Source organism: Musa acuminata, chromosome BXJ2-6, assembly GCF_036884655.1.
Source record: "Musa acuminata AAA Group cultivar baxijiao chromosome BXJ2-6, Cavendish_Baxijiao_AAA, whole genome shotgun sequence".
Lineage (NCBI taxonomy): Eukaryota > Viridiplantae > Streptophyta > Magnoliopsida > Zingiberales > Musaceae > Musa > Musa acuminata.
Window position 1 is genome coordinate 12,480,100 of NC_088343.1, and position 18,452 is coordinate 12,498,551.

General features: G+C 39.8%; 3 protein-coding genes, 1 non-coding gene and 1 pseudogene across 4 annotated transcripts; 4 read left to right on the top strand and 1 right to left on the bottom strand.

Moving 5' to 3' along the window:
• The first annotated feature begins 450 nt into the window (after nucleotides 1-450).
• Nucleotides 451-522, top strand: TRNAH-GUG (transfer RNA histidin (anticodon GUG)). The gene has a single exon. It is a non-coding gene; the product is annotated as a tRNA-His (tRNA).
• A 2,681-nt stretch (nucleotides 523-3,203) lies between these two features.
• Nucleotides 3,204-4,066, top strand: LOC135614917 (LOB domain-containing protein 12-like). The gene is made up of 2 exons (XM_065112795.1): nucleotides 3,204-3,548; nucleotides 3,629-4,066. The coding sequence occupies exons 1-2, from the start codon at nucleotides 3,393-3,395 to the stop codon at nucleotides 3,959-3,961; spliced, it is 489 nt and encodes a 162-aa protein (XP_064968867.1). The 5' UTR covers nucleotides 3,204-3,392; the 3' UTR covers nucleotides 3,962-4,066.
• Nucleotides 4,067-6,164: 2,098 nt separating this feature from the next.
• LOC135614916 (uncharacterized) lies at nucleotides 6,165-9,022 on the top strand (annotated as a pseudogene).
• Nucleotides 9,023-9,188: 166 nt separating this feature from the next.
• Nucleotides 9,189-14,600, bottom strand: LOC103988433 (uncharacterized protein At5g01610). Its single transcript, XM_065112796.1, has 3 exons — nucleotides 14,431-14,600; nucleotides 10,449-10,503; nucleotides 9,189-9,771 (listed from the first exon to the last, which is right to left on the bottom strand). Exons 1-3 carry the CDS (start codon nucleotides 14,515-14,517, stop codon nucleotides 9,401-9,403), a joined length of 513 nt encoding a protein of 170 aa, XP_064968868.1. The 5' UTR covers nucleotides 14,518-14,600; the 3' UTR covers nucleotides 9,189-9,400.
• Nucleotides 14,601-14,810: 210 nt separating this feature from the next.
• Nucleotides 14,811-18,221, top strand: LOC103987920 (small ribosomal subunit protein eS7). The gene is made up of 6 exons (XM_065112797.1): nucleotides 14,811-14,922; nucleotides 15,938-16,033; nucleotides 16,111-16,184; nucleotides 16,279-16,402; nucleotides 17,128-17,310; nucleotides 17,839-18,221. Exons 2-6 carry the CDS (start codon nucleotides 15,959-15,961, stop codon nucleotides 17,959-17,961), a joined length of 579 nt encoding a protein of 192 aa, XP_064968869.1. The 5' UTR covers nucleotides 14,811-14,922; nucleotides 15,938-15,958; the 3' UTR covers nucleotides 17,962-18,221.
• The last annotated feature ends 231 nt before the right edge of the window (nucleotides 18,222-18,452 follow it).

Below are 18,452 nucleotides of genomic sequence, written 5' to 3' on the forward strand. Positions count from 1 at the left end.
CTAGAAAATTCTAGTCCCTCACATTAAAATCCTAATATATCTTAACTAATTAATTTGGGCCTAAAACCTAATAATCACATAGTAGTTTGGCAACCTCACTGTGGCTCACCTCTCCTGATGAACACTTCGTTGAACTGATCTCAGTAGCACATGAGAAACTACATCTTAACTCATGTAGATCGTGGCAAGTTGCTATAGGCCAACACATATCCTTTCATAGATTAAGCATGCTATGGCAGGGGATAATTTTCGATCAGGATAAGACGTTCGAGAAATGTATTGGGTTGTCATTTCCTTATGAATTCATGACTGAATTATTCGATAGCATAAATCGTGCCATGTCGTCGATATGGACAATTATGTTGACTTCATTTTCTCTGAGGTGGATTCGCATCATGAATTTGTAAATAGTATAAATAAATATTTATGTTGTAACATAATTACAACAATGTGGCTGTAGTTTAGTGGTAAGAATTCTACGTTGTGGCCGTAGAGACCTGGGCTCGAATCCCAGCAGCCACAAATTTTTGATGCTTTTATTTTTCTTCGTATAATAATTTTTGAAGCAAGACATGGTCCCACATTTGGTACCCGCGCGGACCCCTGTCGAAGCTCCAATGCCTTTGTAGGTGGCCGAACGGGTATCTCCGAAAACAAAGGAAACTACGATCAAAGCTATTCAATCATATGTTTCTCGAAGACTTTCTTTCCTCTTCATTGGAGGAAGACATGGTCCCAAAAGGTGCTTCCAGTGGACCCCAACCTAATCTCCAATAAGATACAAGGTGAGCCAATGGGTACGTCCGAAGGAAATATTTACTTTTTTATATAATTTTTTTAGTTAGGTATTGCTGTCATTGGATAAAGACATGGTCCCACAGGTGGTTCCCATGCGGACACCGTGGTCTAATCCCCAATGATATGGAAGGTGGGCCAACGAGTATCCCTAAAAGGAGGGATACTATGCTTAAAAAAATAAAACGGGAGTCTTTTGTACTCATCGTTCTCTATGTCGATCAGCTTCTTGCCACTTAATTGGATGAACATGTGGTCCCAAAGATGGCTCCCACGTAGACTCTATCTAACCTCCAATGAGATGGACGGTACCATAACAGGTACGTTAGAAAGAAGCAATACCAATGTTAAAAATAAAAAGAGAGCCCTTTTTACTCGTCCATCTCCGTCTCGATCACTTTCTTACCCTTTTCATTGGTAAATGACGTGGTCCCCAAGGTGGCTCCCACACGGAGCCCCTGTCCAATCACGAATGTCATTGAAGGTGGGCCGACGGGTACCAAATAAGGGAAGCTTTAATGTTATAAAAATAGAAAGAAAGCCCTTTCTATTCTTGGATCTCTTTCCCGTTCACTTTCTTGCCTCTTTATTGGTCCGCGACATCGTCTCAAAGGTGGTTCCCACCGGGACCCCGTATCCAATCGCCAATTTCATGGAAGGTAAGACATCGGGTATGTCAAAAAGAAGATAACTAATCTGAAGAGCAGAAACAAGCACACACTATTCTTCTACCTTTCAATGCTTATATATATATATGAGTTCTATTAAATTTGATAGTACAAACTTGTTATACTATAAGTTTCATGAATACAATCCACATATATAAACATCCCTTCATCGTAAGGGAAGTTGAGATGCATTGTGAGTTAAGCAACAAGAGTTACAGCACTCGATGCACAACACCAAGACCAACACACAATGTATAGCTAATGGGCTCATCCAAAAGGAATCTCCCTACAACAGCGTGCATTAATTGTTGCAATTCTCCAAGCAACGGAAAGATGTCTGTGTCTGTCTTTTGCTTAGTTAGAGGCCTCTCCTCCCTAGTGCTTAGAGCTACCCCACAAGAGACATGCTTTGGAAGCAAAACAATCATTTTGTTTTCCCCGTCACCAAGATCACACTGCTCCTTTTCTTACTGCAGGTGCTCATGGCGGGCGAAGGCCATGACAAGCAGCAGGTTGAGCAAGTGTAAGGTCGAAGGCTGTCATGTGAGGGCATTAAATGCAAGAGTGGTGGTGGATGTAGAACTTGGGTATTAGCAACTCGTGGTTCAACTTTCAATAGCCTTATTATTTCCCACCACCCCCTCGAGATGGGTTGCTTGTTGTCTTTTTTATGATCTCTGTGCTTTAAATTGATGTCGGAGATCATTAAAGAGGACAAAGTTCTACCTACGTAGCCTTAGCTTGCATTTCGTCAAACAGTTTCCTCTCTCCTTGTTTTCCAATCTTCGCTGCTACATGCATGTGTACATGTAAGCCATAGCAGTGATGCCTGCAATCTCATCAGCTCTACATCTACTCTTCTTCTACTAATCATACATGGGAAGTGGCTCGAGTTCGTACAAATCTTGTGGTGGATGAAAGCTTTCGTCTGTATTCATATAGATAGATAGGTAGAGAGAGAGAGAACAAGAACTCGTGAACACGTGAACGTCTGCCAACAAACATTCACGTTGAGCCCTTCTCTCCTCTCCTTTAGAGTTAGGGTTTTGCGTCGTTTCCACACCCTCCCTCATTAATGGAGATTCTCATCTCTCTATGTACGTGAGAGGAGACGATAGAATACAATCTACTGCCTACACACACACACACATATATATATATATATATAATCTGTGGAGGATGGAGTATATATCAAACATGTTGTCGATGAGCACGCCCCTCCCACCTGGTGTTTCATAGATTCTTCCTTCTCGACCTCTCAAGTTAAACTCGTAACATACTTCATGTGCGACGAGACCAAGAAGATGTTGTCTTACCCTCCTTGCTTCATGTTTACTACTACATGTCATGCGCACAAAGTATGGGCAACCATAAATGTGTTCTTGCTGAAGGCTGAGTTGGGATCAGTACTTGTAGTCACTTTGATCTGCGTCCTTATGTAACATCATAAAATAAGACTGAACGCTGCACTGGTTTAAGAGTTACTGTCCATCGAGCATCACATTAACAATGGCTGCATACGGCATGCAAGTAGCTTAATATGAGGTTACTGTATATTTGACTGCAGGTATAGCATGTAAACCAGTATGTTCGTCACATGATCACATGCTCGATGATGAGCAGAGGCGCTGTAGCACAGTTTTATATGCAGTTGATTGAACTTTGGCTGAGTGAGTGACTTGGAAGTAGGATTCTTGATGATGAGCTATAGGAACAGTTCTTCCTGTATCTTTCTGACCACAGTAGTGAAGAAGGTCAGATTCCCTCTCTGAAACCTAAGATTTTATTACTGTTTTCTTCTGGTATTCAAATCAGTAATCAGCTTAGGCTTCAATGATAAATAAGTAGAGGCATCTCCATCTAACCTCACCGTGCCAAATTCCATATCTGCAAGTATATAACCAGTCTTCTTCTTTGCTGCCCTGTCAAATGGGTGGCAACTCGCCTTGTGCTTCTTGCAAGCTTCTCCGGAGGCGATGCACCAAGGACTGCATCTTTGCTCCTTTCTTCCCTTCCGATGAACCCCACAAGTTTGCCATGGTCCACAAGGTGTTTGGCGCAAGCAACGTTAGCAAAATGCTGCAGGTTTCTCTTCCTCTTCCTCTTCCTCTTCCTCTTCTTCAATGTGGGGGAGCCAACTGATGCCCTTTGACGATCGACTGCAGGAGCTTCCGCTACACCAAAGAGCGGACGCAGTGAGCAGCCTCGTGTACGAAGCGAACGCAAGGATGAGGGATCCGGTGTACGGCTGCGTCGGGGCCATCTCCTACCTGCAGAACCAGGTGTCCCAGCTCCAGATGCAACTCGCGGTGGCGCAGGCGGAGATCCTGTGCATTCAGATGCAGCAGGAGCCGGCCTTGCCTGAGCCGCAGATGGACGCCGACGACAAGTCCTTCGTCGTGCACAACGAGCTCAGCAGCATGGCTCAGTTCATGAACCATCCATCCACCAGCAATGTACCCCAGGAGGCTCTCAAGAGAGAGTATCCATGGACATGAAACCTTTGTTTCTGTTCTGTTAATGGAATCTAGACGGTGCCTCGGCCGTAAGCAGATGAGACATGGAGTAGCATCTTTTGTCTTGTTTGCTACAGAGATTAACAAGCTCGCTCCACGGTGGGTCGGTGTTCCGCTCATCCTTATCTTCACATGGATCAAGTGATTCTTCCACGTACGTGTCCCCCGTCATTGCAATGTTTAGGTAGGCAGAAACGCTACAGACACAAACTGGAAGATTCCTGCTGTTCTTCCTAACACAATTCCCTTTGTCAGAATCATAGGGTGATGATGCTTGTCATGGGAGAAAGATGAGGGCAGCTGCCAATTTTGAATCATATGTCCAACTTTTACTCTTCCCGTCATCCTTTTCCTAGAAGAAAAACCTAGAAGCAACCTCTGCAGCTCCGTGATGACCTTCTTCTCTTGGCCTACATTGTGTTGTCAGATCCTTCGCATTCAGATGCTGCAGGATTAAACTAGAAGTAGGGCATTTGGCAACTTATGCTTTCTCTGTGCTGCCATTATACTAAGTGTGATGGTTAAGCAACGGGGATGACTACCGAACGTGTACGTGCGACACGCATGTGTTTGAGGAGTAAAGAATGTGCTTGCAGTTCTTCTTTATACCACAAACTCTGTTGTCAGAATGTTGCTCATGCAAAGATGCTGCATGAGCCAAAGAGTTTTTGGCTTAGGGATGAACTCAGAACAATCCAAACTAAAACAAATGACAATATATGCTTTAGTTTGATTGAGATAGAAACCAAGAAACTGAGTAAAATAGTAAAGCAGCACGTCTACTTCTTCTTGATGTTGAGATGGAGCTGCCGATCTCATCAGTTTTCTTTCAAATGCGATGGTAGATACTTATTAGCCCTGCGTTGATTCAGCTCAAGCTGTCGATGCTGTAGTCAACATATAATCGTAGCTTAAATAATGACCATTCCACCGAGAACTCAATAGATCAACCTTCTGCAAGATTCCCAAAAGTGTACTTGAATCAGCCTCACAATATTATTTCTCTGGAACAGATCACCGTCACATCATATATTAATCCCACGTCTGGTTTCTCTCTCAATCTCTCACTGACCCTTAGGACGAAGACCTCAATCACTCATCGACATGGTGCTGACCCTTCTCACTCCGACGCAGAATTGTGTCATCTGCTTAAGCGAGGCCTCGAGGAGGACGAGGAACAGGGGGGGGATAACTCGATAACAATGTCGACATTTCTTGTCTGCGTCTGCTTCGGTGGCTGAGGAGTCGACGGGAACACGTCGAGGGAAAAAGCTGTGGCGGGACGCGACAGCTGGCTCCTCTCCCGCCGCACAAGCTCGCGTCGTCGTCGCCGGGCAGTGCTATCCGCGCGTGCTGTGCGCAGGGAAGAAAGCGATGACCGCGACGGGGTTGCGGTGCTCTTTATCTCGTTGGAGCCTGTGGAGGACGCGAGCAACGAAGAGCGCAGCCACAGCTTTCGCCCAAGATTTTATCCGCTGTCGCTCGTGTCGGTCTTCTTCACCAATTGACGGCTGCTTGGTTTGGCCGTATTATCTTTGGAAAGAATATTTCTATGTTGAGATATTTTGGTCGTGAAAATGTATTACGAATTCGTGTGAGAACATTTGATGTGCAGTTTAATGTAAAGAATATTTCTACGAGAGGAATTTATATTATTATATTATTTGTGAGAGCCAGCGTTTAAGCGTTAGAGAATTAGCTAGGATCCTCCCCACAGCATACGAAGAATGAAGTTCTTCAACTCCCACATCTAAACCGTCCATTTCTCGGATCCTACGGTTTAGAAGTGAGTCACGGAGGATTTGAAGTCCTTCTTGCCGATGGGAGAGATTCACTGTCAAGCCCGCTGCAGGCTTCAGCTCGTCCTGGCACTGAAAGACGAGAATGAGAAGCCAAACATGGATTAGTGACGGGTCCCACACAAGATATGAGTCCTCAATCGAGAACCGTGCGGCCGCGCCCCCAGCATTAACTAACACCACCTCCTTCCAGCGGCAACGCTGACTACATTCTTCTCTTCGAACATGACGGCGAAAACAGAAACAAATCGAAGAAACAAATTCACACGGAGGCGGAAACGCATAAACAAATTGGTAGAGCGAGAAAACAAAAGAAAAGAGATGTGCACACGGAAACGTGAAAACAAAAACAGAGGGAGAGCAGAAACAGAAGCAGGCATGGGGGAAACGAACTCCGCATCAGGCGAAGCGAAGACGGTGCTGTCCACGACCGCTTCGATCCAAAACCTTTCCCCCCTGTCGCTCTCGCGATGTCTCTTCTCCTCCTGTTTTCGATCCGATGTGACGCTTACTCTCTCCGAATCTCCTGAATTATTGCGTGGGAGTCAAACCCCGGGTAGATGCATGCCCTTTTAAGCCCCTTCTGATCAACCCTAACCCTCGCAGCTTGATCTTCTTCCATGGCCGATGCCTCCGCCAAGTTCCGCCCGCCGGAGCTCCTACCGCCGGCGGCCACGGCCGCCGGCGACCTCAGCATCGAGCAGCAGCACGACGGCCTCCACTTCTGGCAGTTCATGGTGGCCGGATCCGTCGCGGGCGTCGTCGCGGCCTCCACTTCTGGCAGTTCCCCGTCGACACCCTCAAGACCCGGATGCAGGCCGGCTCCCCTCCGTGCCACCCGCCGCTCGGTCTCCGCCACGCCGTCCGCTCTGTCCTTCGCGCCGAGGGCCTCCTCGGCCTCTACCGCGGTCTCGGCGCCATGAGCCTCGGCGCCGGACGCGCCCACGCCGTGTACTTCTCCGTCTACGAGATCTCCAAGGACTCGCTCTCCGGGGAGAACTCCAACAATTCGATCGCCCACGCCGCCTCTGGGGTGCTCGCCACCGTCGCCAGCGACGCCGTGTTCACGCCCATGGACACCGTGAAGCAGCGTCTCCAGCTCAGAAGTAGCCCGTACTAGGGTGTCGCGGACTACGTCGCCAGGGTTCTGAGGGAGGAGGGGAGCAGGGCGTTCTTCGCCTCTTACAAGACGACCGTCGTGATGAACGCCCCCTATACAGCCGTGCACTTCACAACGTACGAGGCAGCCAAGAGGGGGCTGATGGAAATCTCACCGGAGAGTGCCAGTGATGAGCGGCTGGTGGTGCACGCCACCGCTGGTGCTGCGGCGGGTGGCTTAGCAGCAGCTATAACAACACCGCTCGATGTGGTGAAGACCCAATTACAGTGTCAGGTAAAGCTTCCAAGCCAATCTATAATATATAGTAGCTTAAAGATGGAATCTTTTTTTGCTCTTAGTATTTGCATCTGGTGTTTGTTCCATGAAGTGGCACTTAGTCTCTGATATCATGTCCTTGGCAGATAATAACAAAGTTGCAAAGTCTCTGTATCATGTTCTTGTCCATGTCAGTTGTTGCATAGCAATTAATATCATAACATGATAACAATGCACCTCAAGCTCCTCATTTTTCACATTCTGCTTGTGGTCACTGGCCATACAGGATCTGATTTTTTTTTTGTTTGGACTGGTGTTCTTGAGTTTTTATGTATTCATGTGTGCTTGGTTGAGATCTAACTTATGGAATTGGAGACAACAGTATCAAACTGATTTGATGAGGAAAAATATGATGAAATTCAACAAAGCAGAGACCGATTGCTTGTGCAGGATAAGAACACTTGGATACAGTACTGCTAGTCCTACAATCACGGTAGGGAAAGTACCTTGATAGAGGGTGCTTGCACAGGAAGATTATGCCATAGCACAAGAAGGGTGTCAAAGGGTTCTAAGTCATAGAAATTGTCCCTCCGAATGACAGGATAAGTCTACATATGTCTGAATTTTTGAACTATGCTCTGGTGGGAGGCTGGTGCATTGGATTTGTTTTAGACGTTTAATCTCATAATTGGTACAGCCTGCGACTTGGTGCTACTCTTTGCCTGATAGGTGGTGCAACATCATCCTGCACTATAAATGCTTCTTATTTCCTAGTTAGGGCTGAACCAGTATATTTCTTTGTTAGATTGGCTTTCAAAGTCAACCTCCATCTTAGCACAACAACCTTGGTAAATCAGTGTCACCTAGATGCTGATTACTGATTGTTAGAGTTAAGAAGACATTAGAAGTTATATACGGGAAGCTTTTGACTCATGGAAGAATGAAAGTTGGCGAACCATTATTTTGGGTTCTTGGTTAATGTTGTATGTCATCTTTGTGATGGTTGATTTGGTATTCTCTCTCTTTCATAAAAAAATAGTCATGATGTTAGCATTTGAATATGTTCTCTGCATGCCCTTGCATATTCTGTTGATTCTTAATCTGTCAACTGTTTTATGTACTTATCTTTTCAGCTCTCTTAAGTGACTTTTATGACTTGTGGAATTAGTCGACTGGATGTTCCCATAATCTGTTTTCTTTTGTGTAATCTGAAGTTTTATTATTCCGTTCTTCAAACAGGGTGTTTGTGGTTGTGATAGATATTCAAGCAGCTCTATAAACGAGGTTATACGGGCAATATTAAGGTGCGACGGTTATGCTGGGCTGATGAGGGGATGGAAACCTAGAATGCTGTTTCATGCACCAGCCGCGCCTATTTGCTGGTTGACATATGAAGCAATGAAGTCCTTTTTTGAAAAGCTGAATGACCACGAGTGAGCATCCCAAGATTCCAAAAGGAATGCTTCTCTTTCGGAGTTCTACATCATCTCATACAGAAATATGCCCTTCACCGATTAAAACCAGCATCAATAATGTATGCTGCCATGGCTGTCGCTGTCGAATTGTGTTACTCCCACATCTATTCCAAAGTTGTATCTGTACAAGTTTTCTTGTTGAAAGAAATGATCATCATGCTTGGATGTGGGAATTAATGTGGGATCATGATTCCATCATCACATCATCATGCAATGTGTTGGAAACTCATGCTCAAACGAAGATTGATTTTGTTCTCTGTATGTGCAGAGTTGAAAAGACAAATCATGAAAAGATTACTCGTTCAATGGAAGGATGATGTTAATTGGCTTCCTGAAGAGTGGAAGTGATTTTTTGTATGTTAATGATTACTTGTCATGCCTCAGTTGATTTTTATGCCTGTGATGTCGAATTGTCGATCACAAATAATTGAAAATTTTTGATTTTTTGTTGTTGTTATTTTATAGAACAATTGTTTTCTTAAGCAAGAAACGAAAAATTGACAGCAGGAACCAAACAACAAAACTCATCATCACAATCCAATTTGAAGAAACACTAAGACTGCAACATGGGAACAGTTTGTAAGCTGCATAAAGCTGATAAGAAATGGTGCCTTTAATTACAAGCACATTGACATACTAAGAAAAAGAAAACAATAGAGAAGCATCTTGAAGTGCAGGGTTTAGAGATTAATAGGATAACATCATGTAAATGATGACATCTTAGCTGACATTAGCAGCTTCCACACACAGTAATTTACCATCTCAAATCAGCCTAAAATTTATCCACAGTGATACCAGCTCTGAGCACCTGATATGCATCACGACTCCGGGTTTTCTTCACTCCAGTAGTGAAATGGATTTTGGATCCTTCCGTGGAGATGCGAGTTACTTTCGACCAAATCAGCACTTTGGTCTTGATTCCTTCTATGTCAACTAGCTTTCCTTTCTCCAGATAACCAGTCACGATGTTTAAAAATCGCAAGACCGAGGAATCCCTGTAACCCACCTCGCATATGGAGGGTATGAAAACAGTCAGCTTCCCCGTCTCTTCGTTAAATTCATAGTGAGTGGCATCTTGTGGAAAGAGGCCTATTGGCATGTCGTATTCCCTCAGCAGTTCAGGCAATGATTTCTGCATCTTTCCTGGAACAATACAGTTCTTCTATGAGTTTGCTCAAGCAAGTTCATGAGAGATTAAAACCACCAGTATGCATTGCACAAATTGAAAATGTCTGAACAAAAGAAAATCGAGTTATCAGAAAGAAATGTCTTGCACATTGCATATGAGAACATGTATATATGATCTTAGAGGAAGTTGACAAAAAGAAACATGAGTTGTTTACGACAAGTCCAGGTAGCGCACAGGAATTATCATGACCACAGAAATTACCGAGAACCCCAAAATAAATGTTTCTATTTTTCTATGCTTTATTTTGGCAGATTCAGCAAAGTGTCACGGAAGAGTCTTTATCGAGAAACTCCAGCAATTTGATTTTTTTTTTTAATCTCACTCTAGATGAGCCTGCTTTTGTTGTTTTAAGAAGGTTAGATAAAAGATCATTGCAAGGTCCTGGGATGTAAAAAAAAGACTCTTCCATGCAAAGGGTAACCTTAGATGATGCTTGCAAGTATCATTACAAAAATTTGACCAACTTGTCTGAACTACATGGAAACAAATTGGAGATTACAGCTCAACACGAATCGATCCAACTTACCAAGCCTTATCCCGTACAATGTTAGGTTTTAGTCAGATCAGTAGCTTTTATATGCTAATAATGCATAGAATGCAGTAGGGAATCTGTGGAGCTCAGAAATTGCACCTTTTAACTTATTGACCAACCATTTTGCACCCCCTTCAATGCTGCTAGAGAGTGACTGAGAAAATAACAAAAGATTATGTCACCAACTTTTTAGTTCAAGTGAGTGGAAAACAAATGTACCAGCAAACAATATATAACATTACACAAACTCAGCGACGAGATCTCAAAAGAAAAATTGTTGTAAAAAATCCATCCATCAGGAAATTAAGATGTGCACTATACTTTCCTACAGCAGTACGTTCAGGTCTGAACTAAAAGTAAAAAAGACAAACCATTAAAGGAATCAAATTGTACAATATACAGTCCAGTAGCGGAAATCAGTATGCCGACCCTTGCCTTCAGCTTGCCTTGACCAAAGCTCATGTTTTTGACATTTTGATTGCATTACAGCTGAAACATAGAGTTTTGACGATATTGATTTCTTGGTGACCTGATCCCTCTGAACCAGTCCACTTCAATCGCCTAGCCCCTTCTTGAATCACACCTGGATTAAAGCAAGAATTTATGAGGGGAAGTAGTTTTTCTCCTTTCCACCGTCCTTGCTTCTGTTTCCGGTAAGAATGTGTATCAACACATGAAATATCGATCCATACCATTGCAATCCTAACTGTCCATTGGCCATGTAACACCCCTGATTAGTCTCACATCGAAAGTGGTCAAGATTAAGATTGGCTTATAAGGTCTGATAAGTGTATTATTATTAATTTTAGTTTAAGTATTTTGGTCAGTGGTTTGGATCGAACGAAGTTGATAGGCTAGTTAGCCCATCAGACTTGGGTCGTGACATTCGCTCTTTTTATAGAGTAATTCCAACACATTGGGAGTACAACCACCCATCATAGTGAGTGATGACCCAATTAGTTTTTGAGATTTAGATTTTGAGAATTCGATTATAATGTAACTAAAATATGAATTTAAGATATTATGATCATTTTTGAGTCAAATATGATTTTGTTTATAAAAAAATTTGATTAAAGATGTTACTTAAAGAGAATCTCGTTAAATGACTTGAAATGGGATTATAGAGTAAAAAGTCGAAAATTTATTTTTCTCTAAATTAAAATAAGTGTTGTATTAGTTTATACTCTCATAAGGTTTTACATTTTGAATATAATTTTTCCATGACCCTTTTGTCCCCTTTTTGAAAAGTAGATTAGGGTTGTTAATTTAAAAAATAAATAATATCAATTGACTTAGTTATTCATGAAGATTATAGTAAGCTTTAGTTATTCTCTGTAAAAGTTTTGATAATTTTAAGTGCAAAAATTTTATAGGATCTTTTATAAATATAAAGTATTTACCTTTATAATTTTTGTTACCATATATTATTCTTAAAATTGATATTAAATTTGACATATATTAGGATGGTTATTATTGACATATGTTAGAAGTTATTATTGACGGTAACAAAATGTGCCTTTGAAGTTGAATAAATTTGATTGTGCATTGATATTTAAACTTAATTATATGAGTAATTAATTTAAATAGGGTTTTGATTTAATGTCAAATTAATTATAAGATATTATTTAATGCAATGATGAGTCTAATAAGAATTAAATATAATGTTATTTCTTTGACATATATAATATATAAATCATTTGAAATTATAAAAGAATATATGTTGAATAGTTGGATAAATTTTCATCATTTCAATTGCTTTTGTTTGTTGAGTTGTACCTTAACTTATATTTTATGTCAATTAAATAATTTTTAAAACTTCAAAGTTTTATTGATCTATCGGATATAAAATTTAATATACTTGTTATAGGTTAATCTAAAATCAAATTTATTCAATGAGTTTCATTAATTTTTCATATATTTTATGTTAAAAAAATATATATCTTTTGACTTAAAAGTTTTAGAGTGACACATTAAATAAGCTAATTTAGTTTTGTCCTTTGGCTTAGTATTTCAAAAGCTAACTATATTGATTAATGTTATGTTTAATCAAATTTGGAGACCAAATTCCTATTAAGTGGGGGAGAAATGTAATCACCGATAATTTCTCCCTTAACATAAATTAATTACTATAAATGATGTATCACTTTATTACTAACTTTTATATCTGTGTACTATAGTTAAGGAAATAATTAAATTTAGTTTCCTTAATCACATGAATAAGTTAGGAATTTTACTAATCATTTAAATTATTAATTGATTTATTTCCTAATGAGTGATTTGATATTTAGGAATTAAATAGTTTACATTCCATTTTTGTATGTGAATAATAAGAGATGAATATTATATTACTTTCTTTGTGTGTGAAAACAAACGAAAAATAAATTAAAAATAAAAATTAAATTATTACTTACCTTTCGGGGAGATCTTATCTTCTCCTATATAAAAGGGCTACTTCTCCCTCATTCTCCACCATAATGATGTTTTACTTTCGAAATTTCATGGGTAGTAAATAATGATAATTGATTTGTTATGTTATAATGATTATTTAAGTGGGGGTGATTGTAACACTCCTGATTAGTCTCACATCGAAAGTGGACAAGATTAATATTGACTTATAAGGGTCTGATGAGTGTACTATTATCAATTTCAACTTAAACATTTTAGTCAGTGGTTTGGACCAAACAAAATTGATAGGCCAGTTAATCCATCAGACCCGGGTTGTGACAGGCCACCTGATACCCAGTCTTGATGTAAACTCCCATACAATCTACTTTAAGATGGTCGCATTACATAATTCACTATTTCATCACATTTCTATTTCTCAAAAGTTGTAACATATAATAATAAGGAAACAATAAGTTAATAAAGAGTAATGAAGAAGGAACCATAGCGAAGCAAAAATCAACAAAAATGACTATAATAATCAACCAAATCAACTTACAATAAATTTAACCAAATCAATAATATATATAACCATGAAAAATTGGCTCTGCAGTCCATCATTATCTCTCCTGCTCACAAATTTTTTAATATGACTCTAATAAACAAACTCTTCAAATATTTAAAATTTCTCTTCAACTTTTTTCTTATTTCAACTAAGCGCCCTCTCATGGTCAGCAAATATGGAAGTAATCTACAATACATTATTATGGAAAATAGTCCACCTAAATTGCTTCTCATTCTTGCTGACGCGTCAATAAAAAATTCTTTAGTATCTCTCACGACCTGTTATCTTTATGTGACATAATTTTAATTTGTTGCTCCTCTTCCGGTATTCATCTTTGACATTTTTCAAGAACAGAAGCTAAGCCTTTTTCATGACAGGAATGTGCATGACCACAATATCCAAATTTTTTGGTTAAGCTCCAAAATATTCTAGTATCTTCAATGCCCGTCACTTTTCATTAATCGAAACCGAATCCAATGAGTAGCCTACGTTTAACAAGCATTAATCTGACGCTGAGGCTAAAAGAATTAGCAGAACGCATCATTTAGGATGATCCACCACATTTTTCTTTATCATCTCCAAACACTGAAGCAACATAATAGAGACAAGATCATCAAATAACAAGAATAAAAACTGTATTTTAAAATCTTGATAAACCATCGAACTGTATCACATTCTTTGAAACCTCTCTTCAGGTTCTTTTAAGTGCGAACTTCGGTTTGAGTAGCTCAAAGGTTCCACCTTTCATGCACCATCCAACAATTTGATTGGCCGTTATACAAGGAACATTTATACCACAAGTTAAGTTGGCAATTTTCACAGGAACATCATAGCACCAAACTAAAACAAAGATCATACCTTTCTTTGCTGGAAATTCTTAGATCCACATGAATAGTCTTACACGTAACCATCGACAGGAAAAAGAATGTCCAAGGAAAAAGATTCAAGAAATCAACAAAGTGAACGAGCTAGAGGTGAGCTCAGAGTGCTGATTGAATCCAGGTTTCTACGGAGGAATGAGCATCACAATCGCAAGAAAGCACCCAAAATCCACAAGCCCAAAAGCACAAAGGGAGCGGGAGCTGGAATTAAGCGCACAACTGAAATGAGGGGAGAATCGGAAGGAGCGCTTACGTTGAGGTCGTCACCGACGGAGGAAATCTCCTTGTTGGCTCTCTTGTTAATCCAATACGACCCGACCTTGTTCAGTATCTGATCCATCTCTCGCTGCTATCTCTTCCACTTGCGAAGGAATCGAGATCCAAAACCCCCCTTTTCGCCTCTCCTCCTCGTCGACGGGAAGAAAAAGGTCGACATCTCAACCGTGAACAGTCATCACATCTATTCCATCTCAACCGTCCACTTGGCATGTCAAGAAAGCATGCGGCAGAGTGACGCAGGTTGACATCAGTCCCACCTTGCGTTGACGTCGAGCGATCGTTTACGCTGTTGGACGGTCCAGATTTAATCAATCAATGTCACTAAATTAAGGGTAAAATTGGAAATGTGGAACATGAAAGCCCTCGTTGCCGTCAAGCGATAAAGAGGGTGCGGCTTGAGACCAAGAAACCCTCAGGGCGCCGCTGTGATCTCTGTACGTTACTTGCGTCCTCCTCGGCCCCAAAGGTACCTCCTTTCACCCGATCTCGAGTTTGAGACTTCCGATCGGTGCCAGCTGGTTGCTCTTTTCTTCACTCCAGTTTTTATTCTTCTGGGAAAACAATCATCACGTTCTTTTCCTTGGGTCGCCGTGTTCTTCTTTGGTGCAATTTTTTGATTTCTTGTTTTGCTGTCCATGGCTGTAATTTTTTTCATGGTAAGATCTGCAAGTTGTTGCATTTTAGGTTTGATGAGGGTGGAATGGTGTTCATCTTGGTAGAGTGTGATTAGAGGTTGATACCATTTGATGTGTTTCTTTATGCCTTTTACCAACTTTTGAATTAGTTGACGCTCACTTAGTTACCATGTTATTTCTCAACGATTGGAAAGATTTTGACAGATGCTACTGTCGTTGGACAAGACTCTGTCCGCAGACTGCAAAACGTGACGGAAGCGATCTTTTATTAGATCATGTTGCTAGTTGCTATATGTTTATTCGCTCGGCACTGGCTTTTCGGACTAAGTCTTTAGTGAGCTCGCCGTGGCTGCGAAGAGAGGATTTAATGACATTGACCTCATGCATTAGGAATAGGTCTCTTTTTCTTTGTAAGTGTTTTAGGGTTAGGCATTTAATTTCTGAAGTGTTATGAGCCGTGCAAAATATTTTTCTAATTGGCATATTGTTAGGTTGAGGATTTGCTTTTTTTTTCTTAGTGTGTGTGTTGTAGATTGGTAAGCCAGAAAATGGCAGTCGAATGTTTCTATTAAAAAATGATAATATTATTTCATTTCATTTGCATAATACTTATGCAAGATATTTATCTAAAAAATGATAATATTATTTCATTTCTGAAGTGTTATGAGCCGTGAAAAATATTTATCGAATTGGCACATTGTTAAGTTGATGATTTACTTTTTTTTTGTGTTGTAGATCGGTAAGCCATAAAATGGAAGTCAAATGCTTCTATTAAAAAATGATAATATTATTTCATTTCATATGCATAATACTTTATTTAGTACCCTCTGGTGTAATGTTATGTAGGCTAAGCGATAAGAGAACAAAATGTTTACTGCAAGGAAGAAAATCCAGAAGGAAAAGGGTTTGGAGCCAACAGAGTTTGAGGACACTGTTGCTCAGGTTTGGATACATGCTTTAGCCTTGTTTTCTTTTGAAGTTTTGGTTTTAGTTGCTGATAGGCTTTTTACTTCTTGTAGGCATTCTTTGATTTGGAGAATGGTAATCAGGAGCTGAAGAGCGACTTGAAGGACCTCTATATCAATTCGGCCATGTGTGTATCAATTTTGACCTGTGGAGTACATTTTTTTTTGTCCAAGAGATAGGGTAGCTGAATTGTTTGTTGTCTGCTATGGTCTCTAATGCAGTCAAATGGATGTAGCGGGCAACAGGAAAGCTGTTGTTATTCATGTTCCTTATAGGCTTCAAAAGGCCTTTAAGAAGATTCATGTGAGGCTGGTCAGAGAATTGGAGAAGAAGTTCAGTGGGAAGGTTAGGCTTCATTTTCCTGTCTTCTTGCCTCTTAATATTATAAGTTGTAAGATGAAGTTTTTTTCCGTGGACACTCAAAATATGTTTATAGTTCTCATTCATCTTCAGCATGATCGCTGAATGCTTGTACTGGAATAAGATGCTCTGACTTTATTTAATTAAATGACAGTGATTGAATTGATCCTACTTTCATATTTCTAAGAAAACCTACATAGTCTATCTTGAGCTTCTAAATGTTTTCATGTGAGGTATATATTTTTAATTTACACTAAATTCTTGTTACTTTATTTTTTTGAGCTAATCTTGAAATTCAACTATGTGATTGATTTTCTTGTCAGCATTGCTGATTGAAATCCAATGTTCTTTTGTGCTACATGTTAAGGAAGTGGGATCTTTGAGGCAAATACCAAGATAGAAATACTGATGTACTATTTGTTTGCTGGAAGATGAAATCATATATTTTATTATCTCATATCATATGTATAGACATCTTTTAATCAAAGTGGAAATTTTCAAATTTTTACATTCTTAATCATTGAGAGTTATGATTCTTTTGCTATATGAAATAGATTGTATCTTTACTGGTCATATTTATTTATTATCTTTGAAGTTGTAATGAACTATTCTATTATTTCTGTACATTGCAGATGGCTATATGCTGTTTAAGTTATATTTTCTTTATTCATGATTCTTTGTGTTGCTATGTTAATTGTTTTTTCCAATAGGATGTGGTTCTTATTGCAACAAGGAGGATACTCAGACCTCCAAAGAAAGGTTCTGCTGTTGTGCGCCCACGCAGCCGCACTCTCACTGCAGTTCACGATGGCATCTTGGAGGATGTTGTCTACCCAGCTGAGATTGTTGGGAAGCGCATAAGATATCGTTTGGATGGCTCCAAGATTGTGAAGGTCAGTTCCTTCTGGTTATTGGTTCTTGATTTTTTTGACCTTGGAGGTCTAGCGTTTTCTCTTTTGTGGGTTTATGTATGTTTATTGACTTAAATGCCGGCAACATTTTAATATAGTTTCTTATTAAAAATCAGTCTCTAGGTGAACCCAGATGTGCATTCAGTGATGTGATTAAGTTAAACAAATGGTTTGATTCCAAATGGTTCTGTTTTGTTGATTATCGGTTTTCATGAACCACCAATTTTTATATTTGCAGCTGTCAAGATGCTTTTCGATCGTTGCTAACCTCTAAATGATTTGTCCATATCACTTTATTATCTCAAACAATGGGTTCTTTTGGGTAATTTCATTTAATGGCACACATCTGCAGCATAACTAGAAGGCAATGTTTTTTTTATTAAGGTTCTGCCCCTTGTGGAATCTAATTTTGATGGCATTGTCTTCTATGGTCACTTGCAAGCAATCTCCCTTTTTTGCATGCATTGTGGCAAGCGATGGTTTTATTTAATATGAATTTGTTTGAATCAGATATTCCTGGACCCAAAGGAACGCAACAACACGGAGTACAAGCTGGAGTCATTCACTGGTGTCTATCGAAAGCTTTGCGGAAAGGATGTTGTCTTCGAGTACCCTCTGACCGAGACTGCATGAAATGCAGCATGCAGCCCTATAAATCAAGACAGTTTTGTTGTAGTCTCATTTAGTGTCGAATTTCTTGAAGATTTGATGTTTAGTTAAATTATGCCAAAGATCATCACAGAAGCTCATCCTGATCCTCTTGATTTTAGTTTTTGAGCTTTAAACCTTTTAAAAGTCTGTCATTCTCTCTTTACGCTGCAGCAATTTTCAGATTGTAACACTAGTTAAACTTGGATCATGATTAATGATCATTGAGATTTGCTCCCTTTTAAGATAGGATCCTTAATTGTGAGTATCCCATATTGGATAATGTACTCATGAAATGTATCTTGTTTGTTTCTAGACTTGATTATCTAAACCTGATCACTTTATTTATACATCCCAATCCCAATTATTTGGTATCACAATTCAGTAGGTCAGATATCTAAACATGAAACATGAGAGTTTTTTCATTTCAAATGTTTCAAGGAATGATTGATCTATTTACTTATCCAAAATGTTAT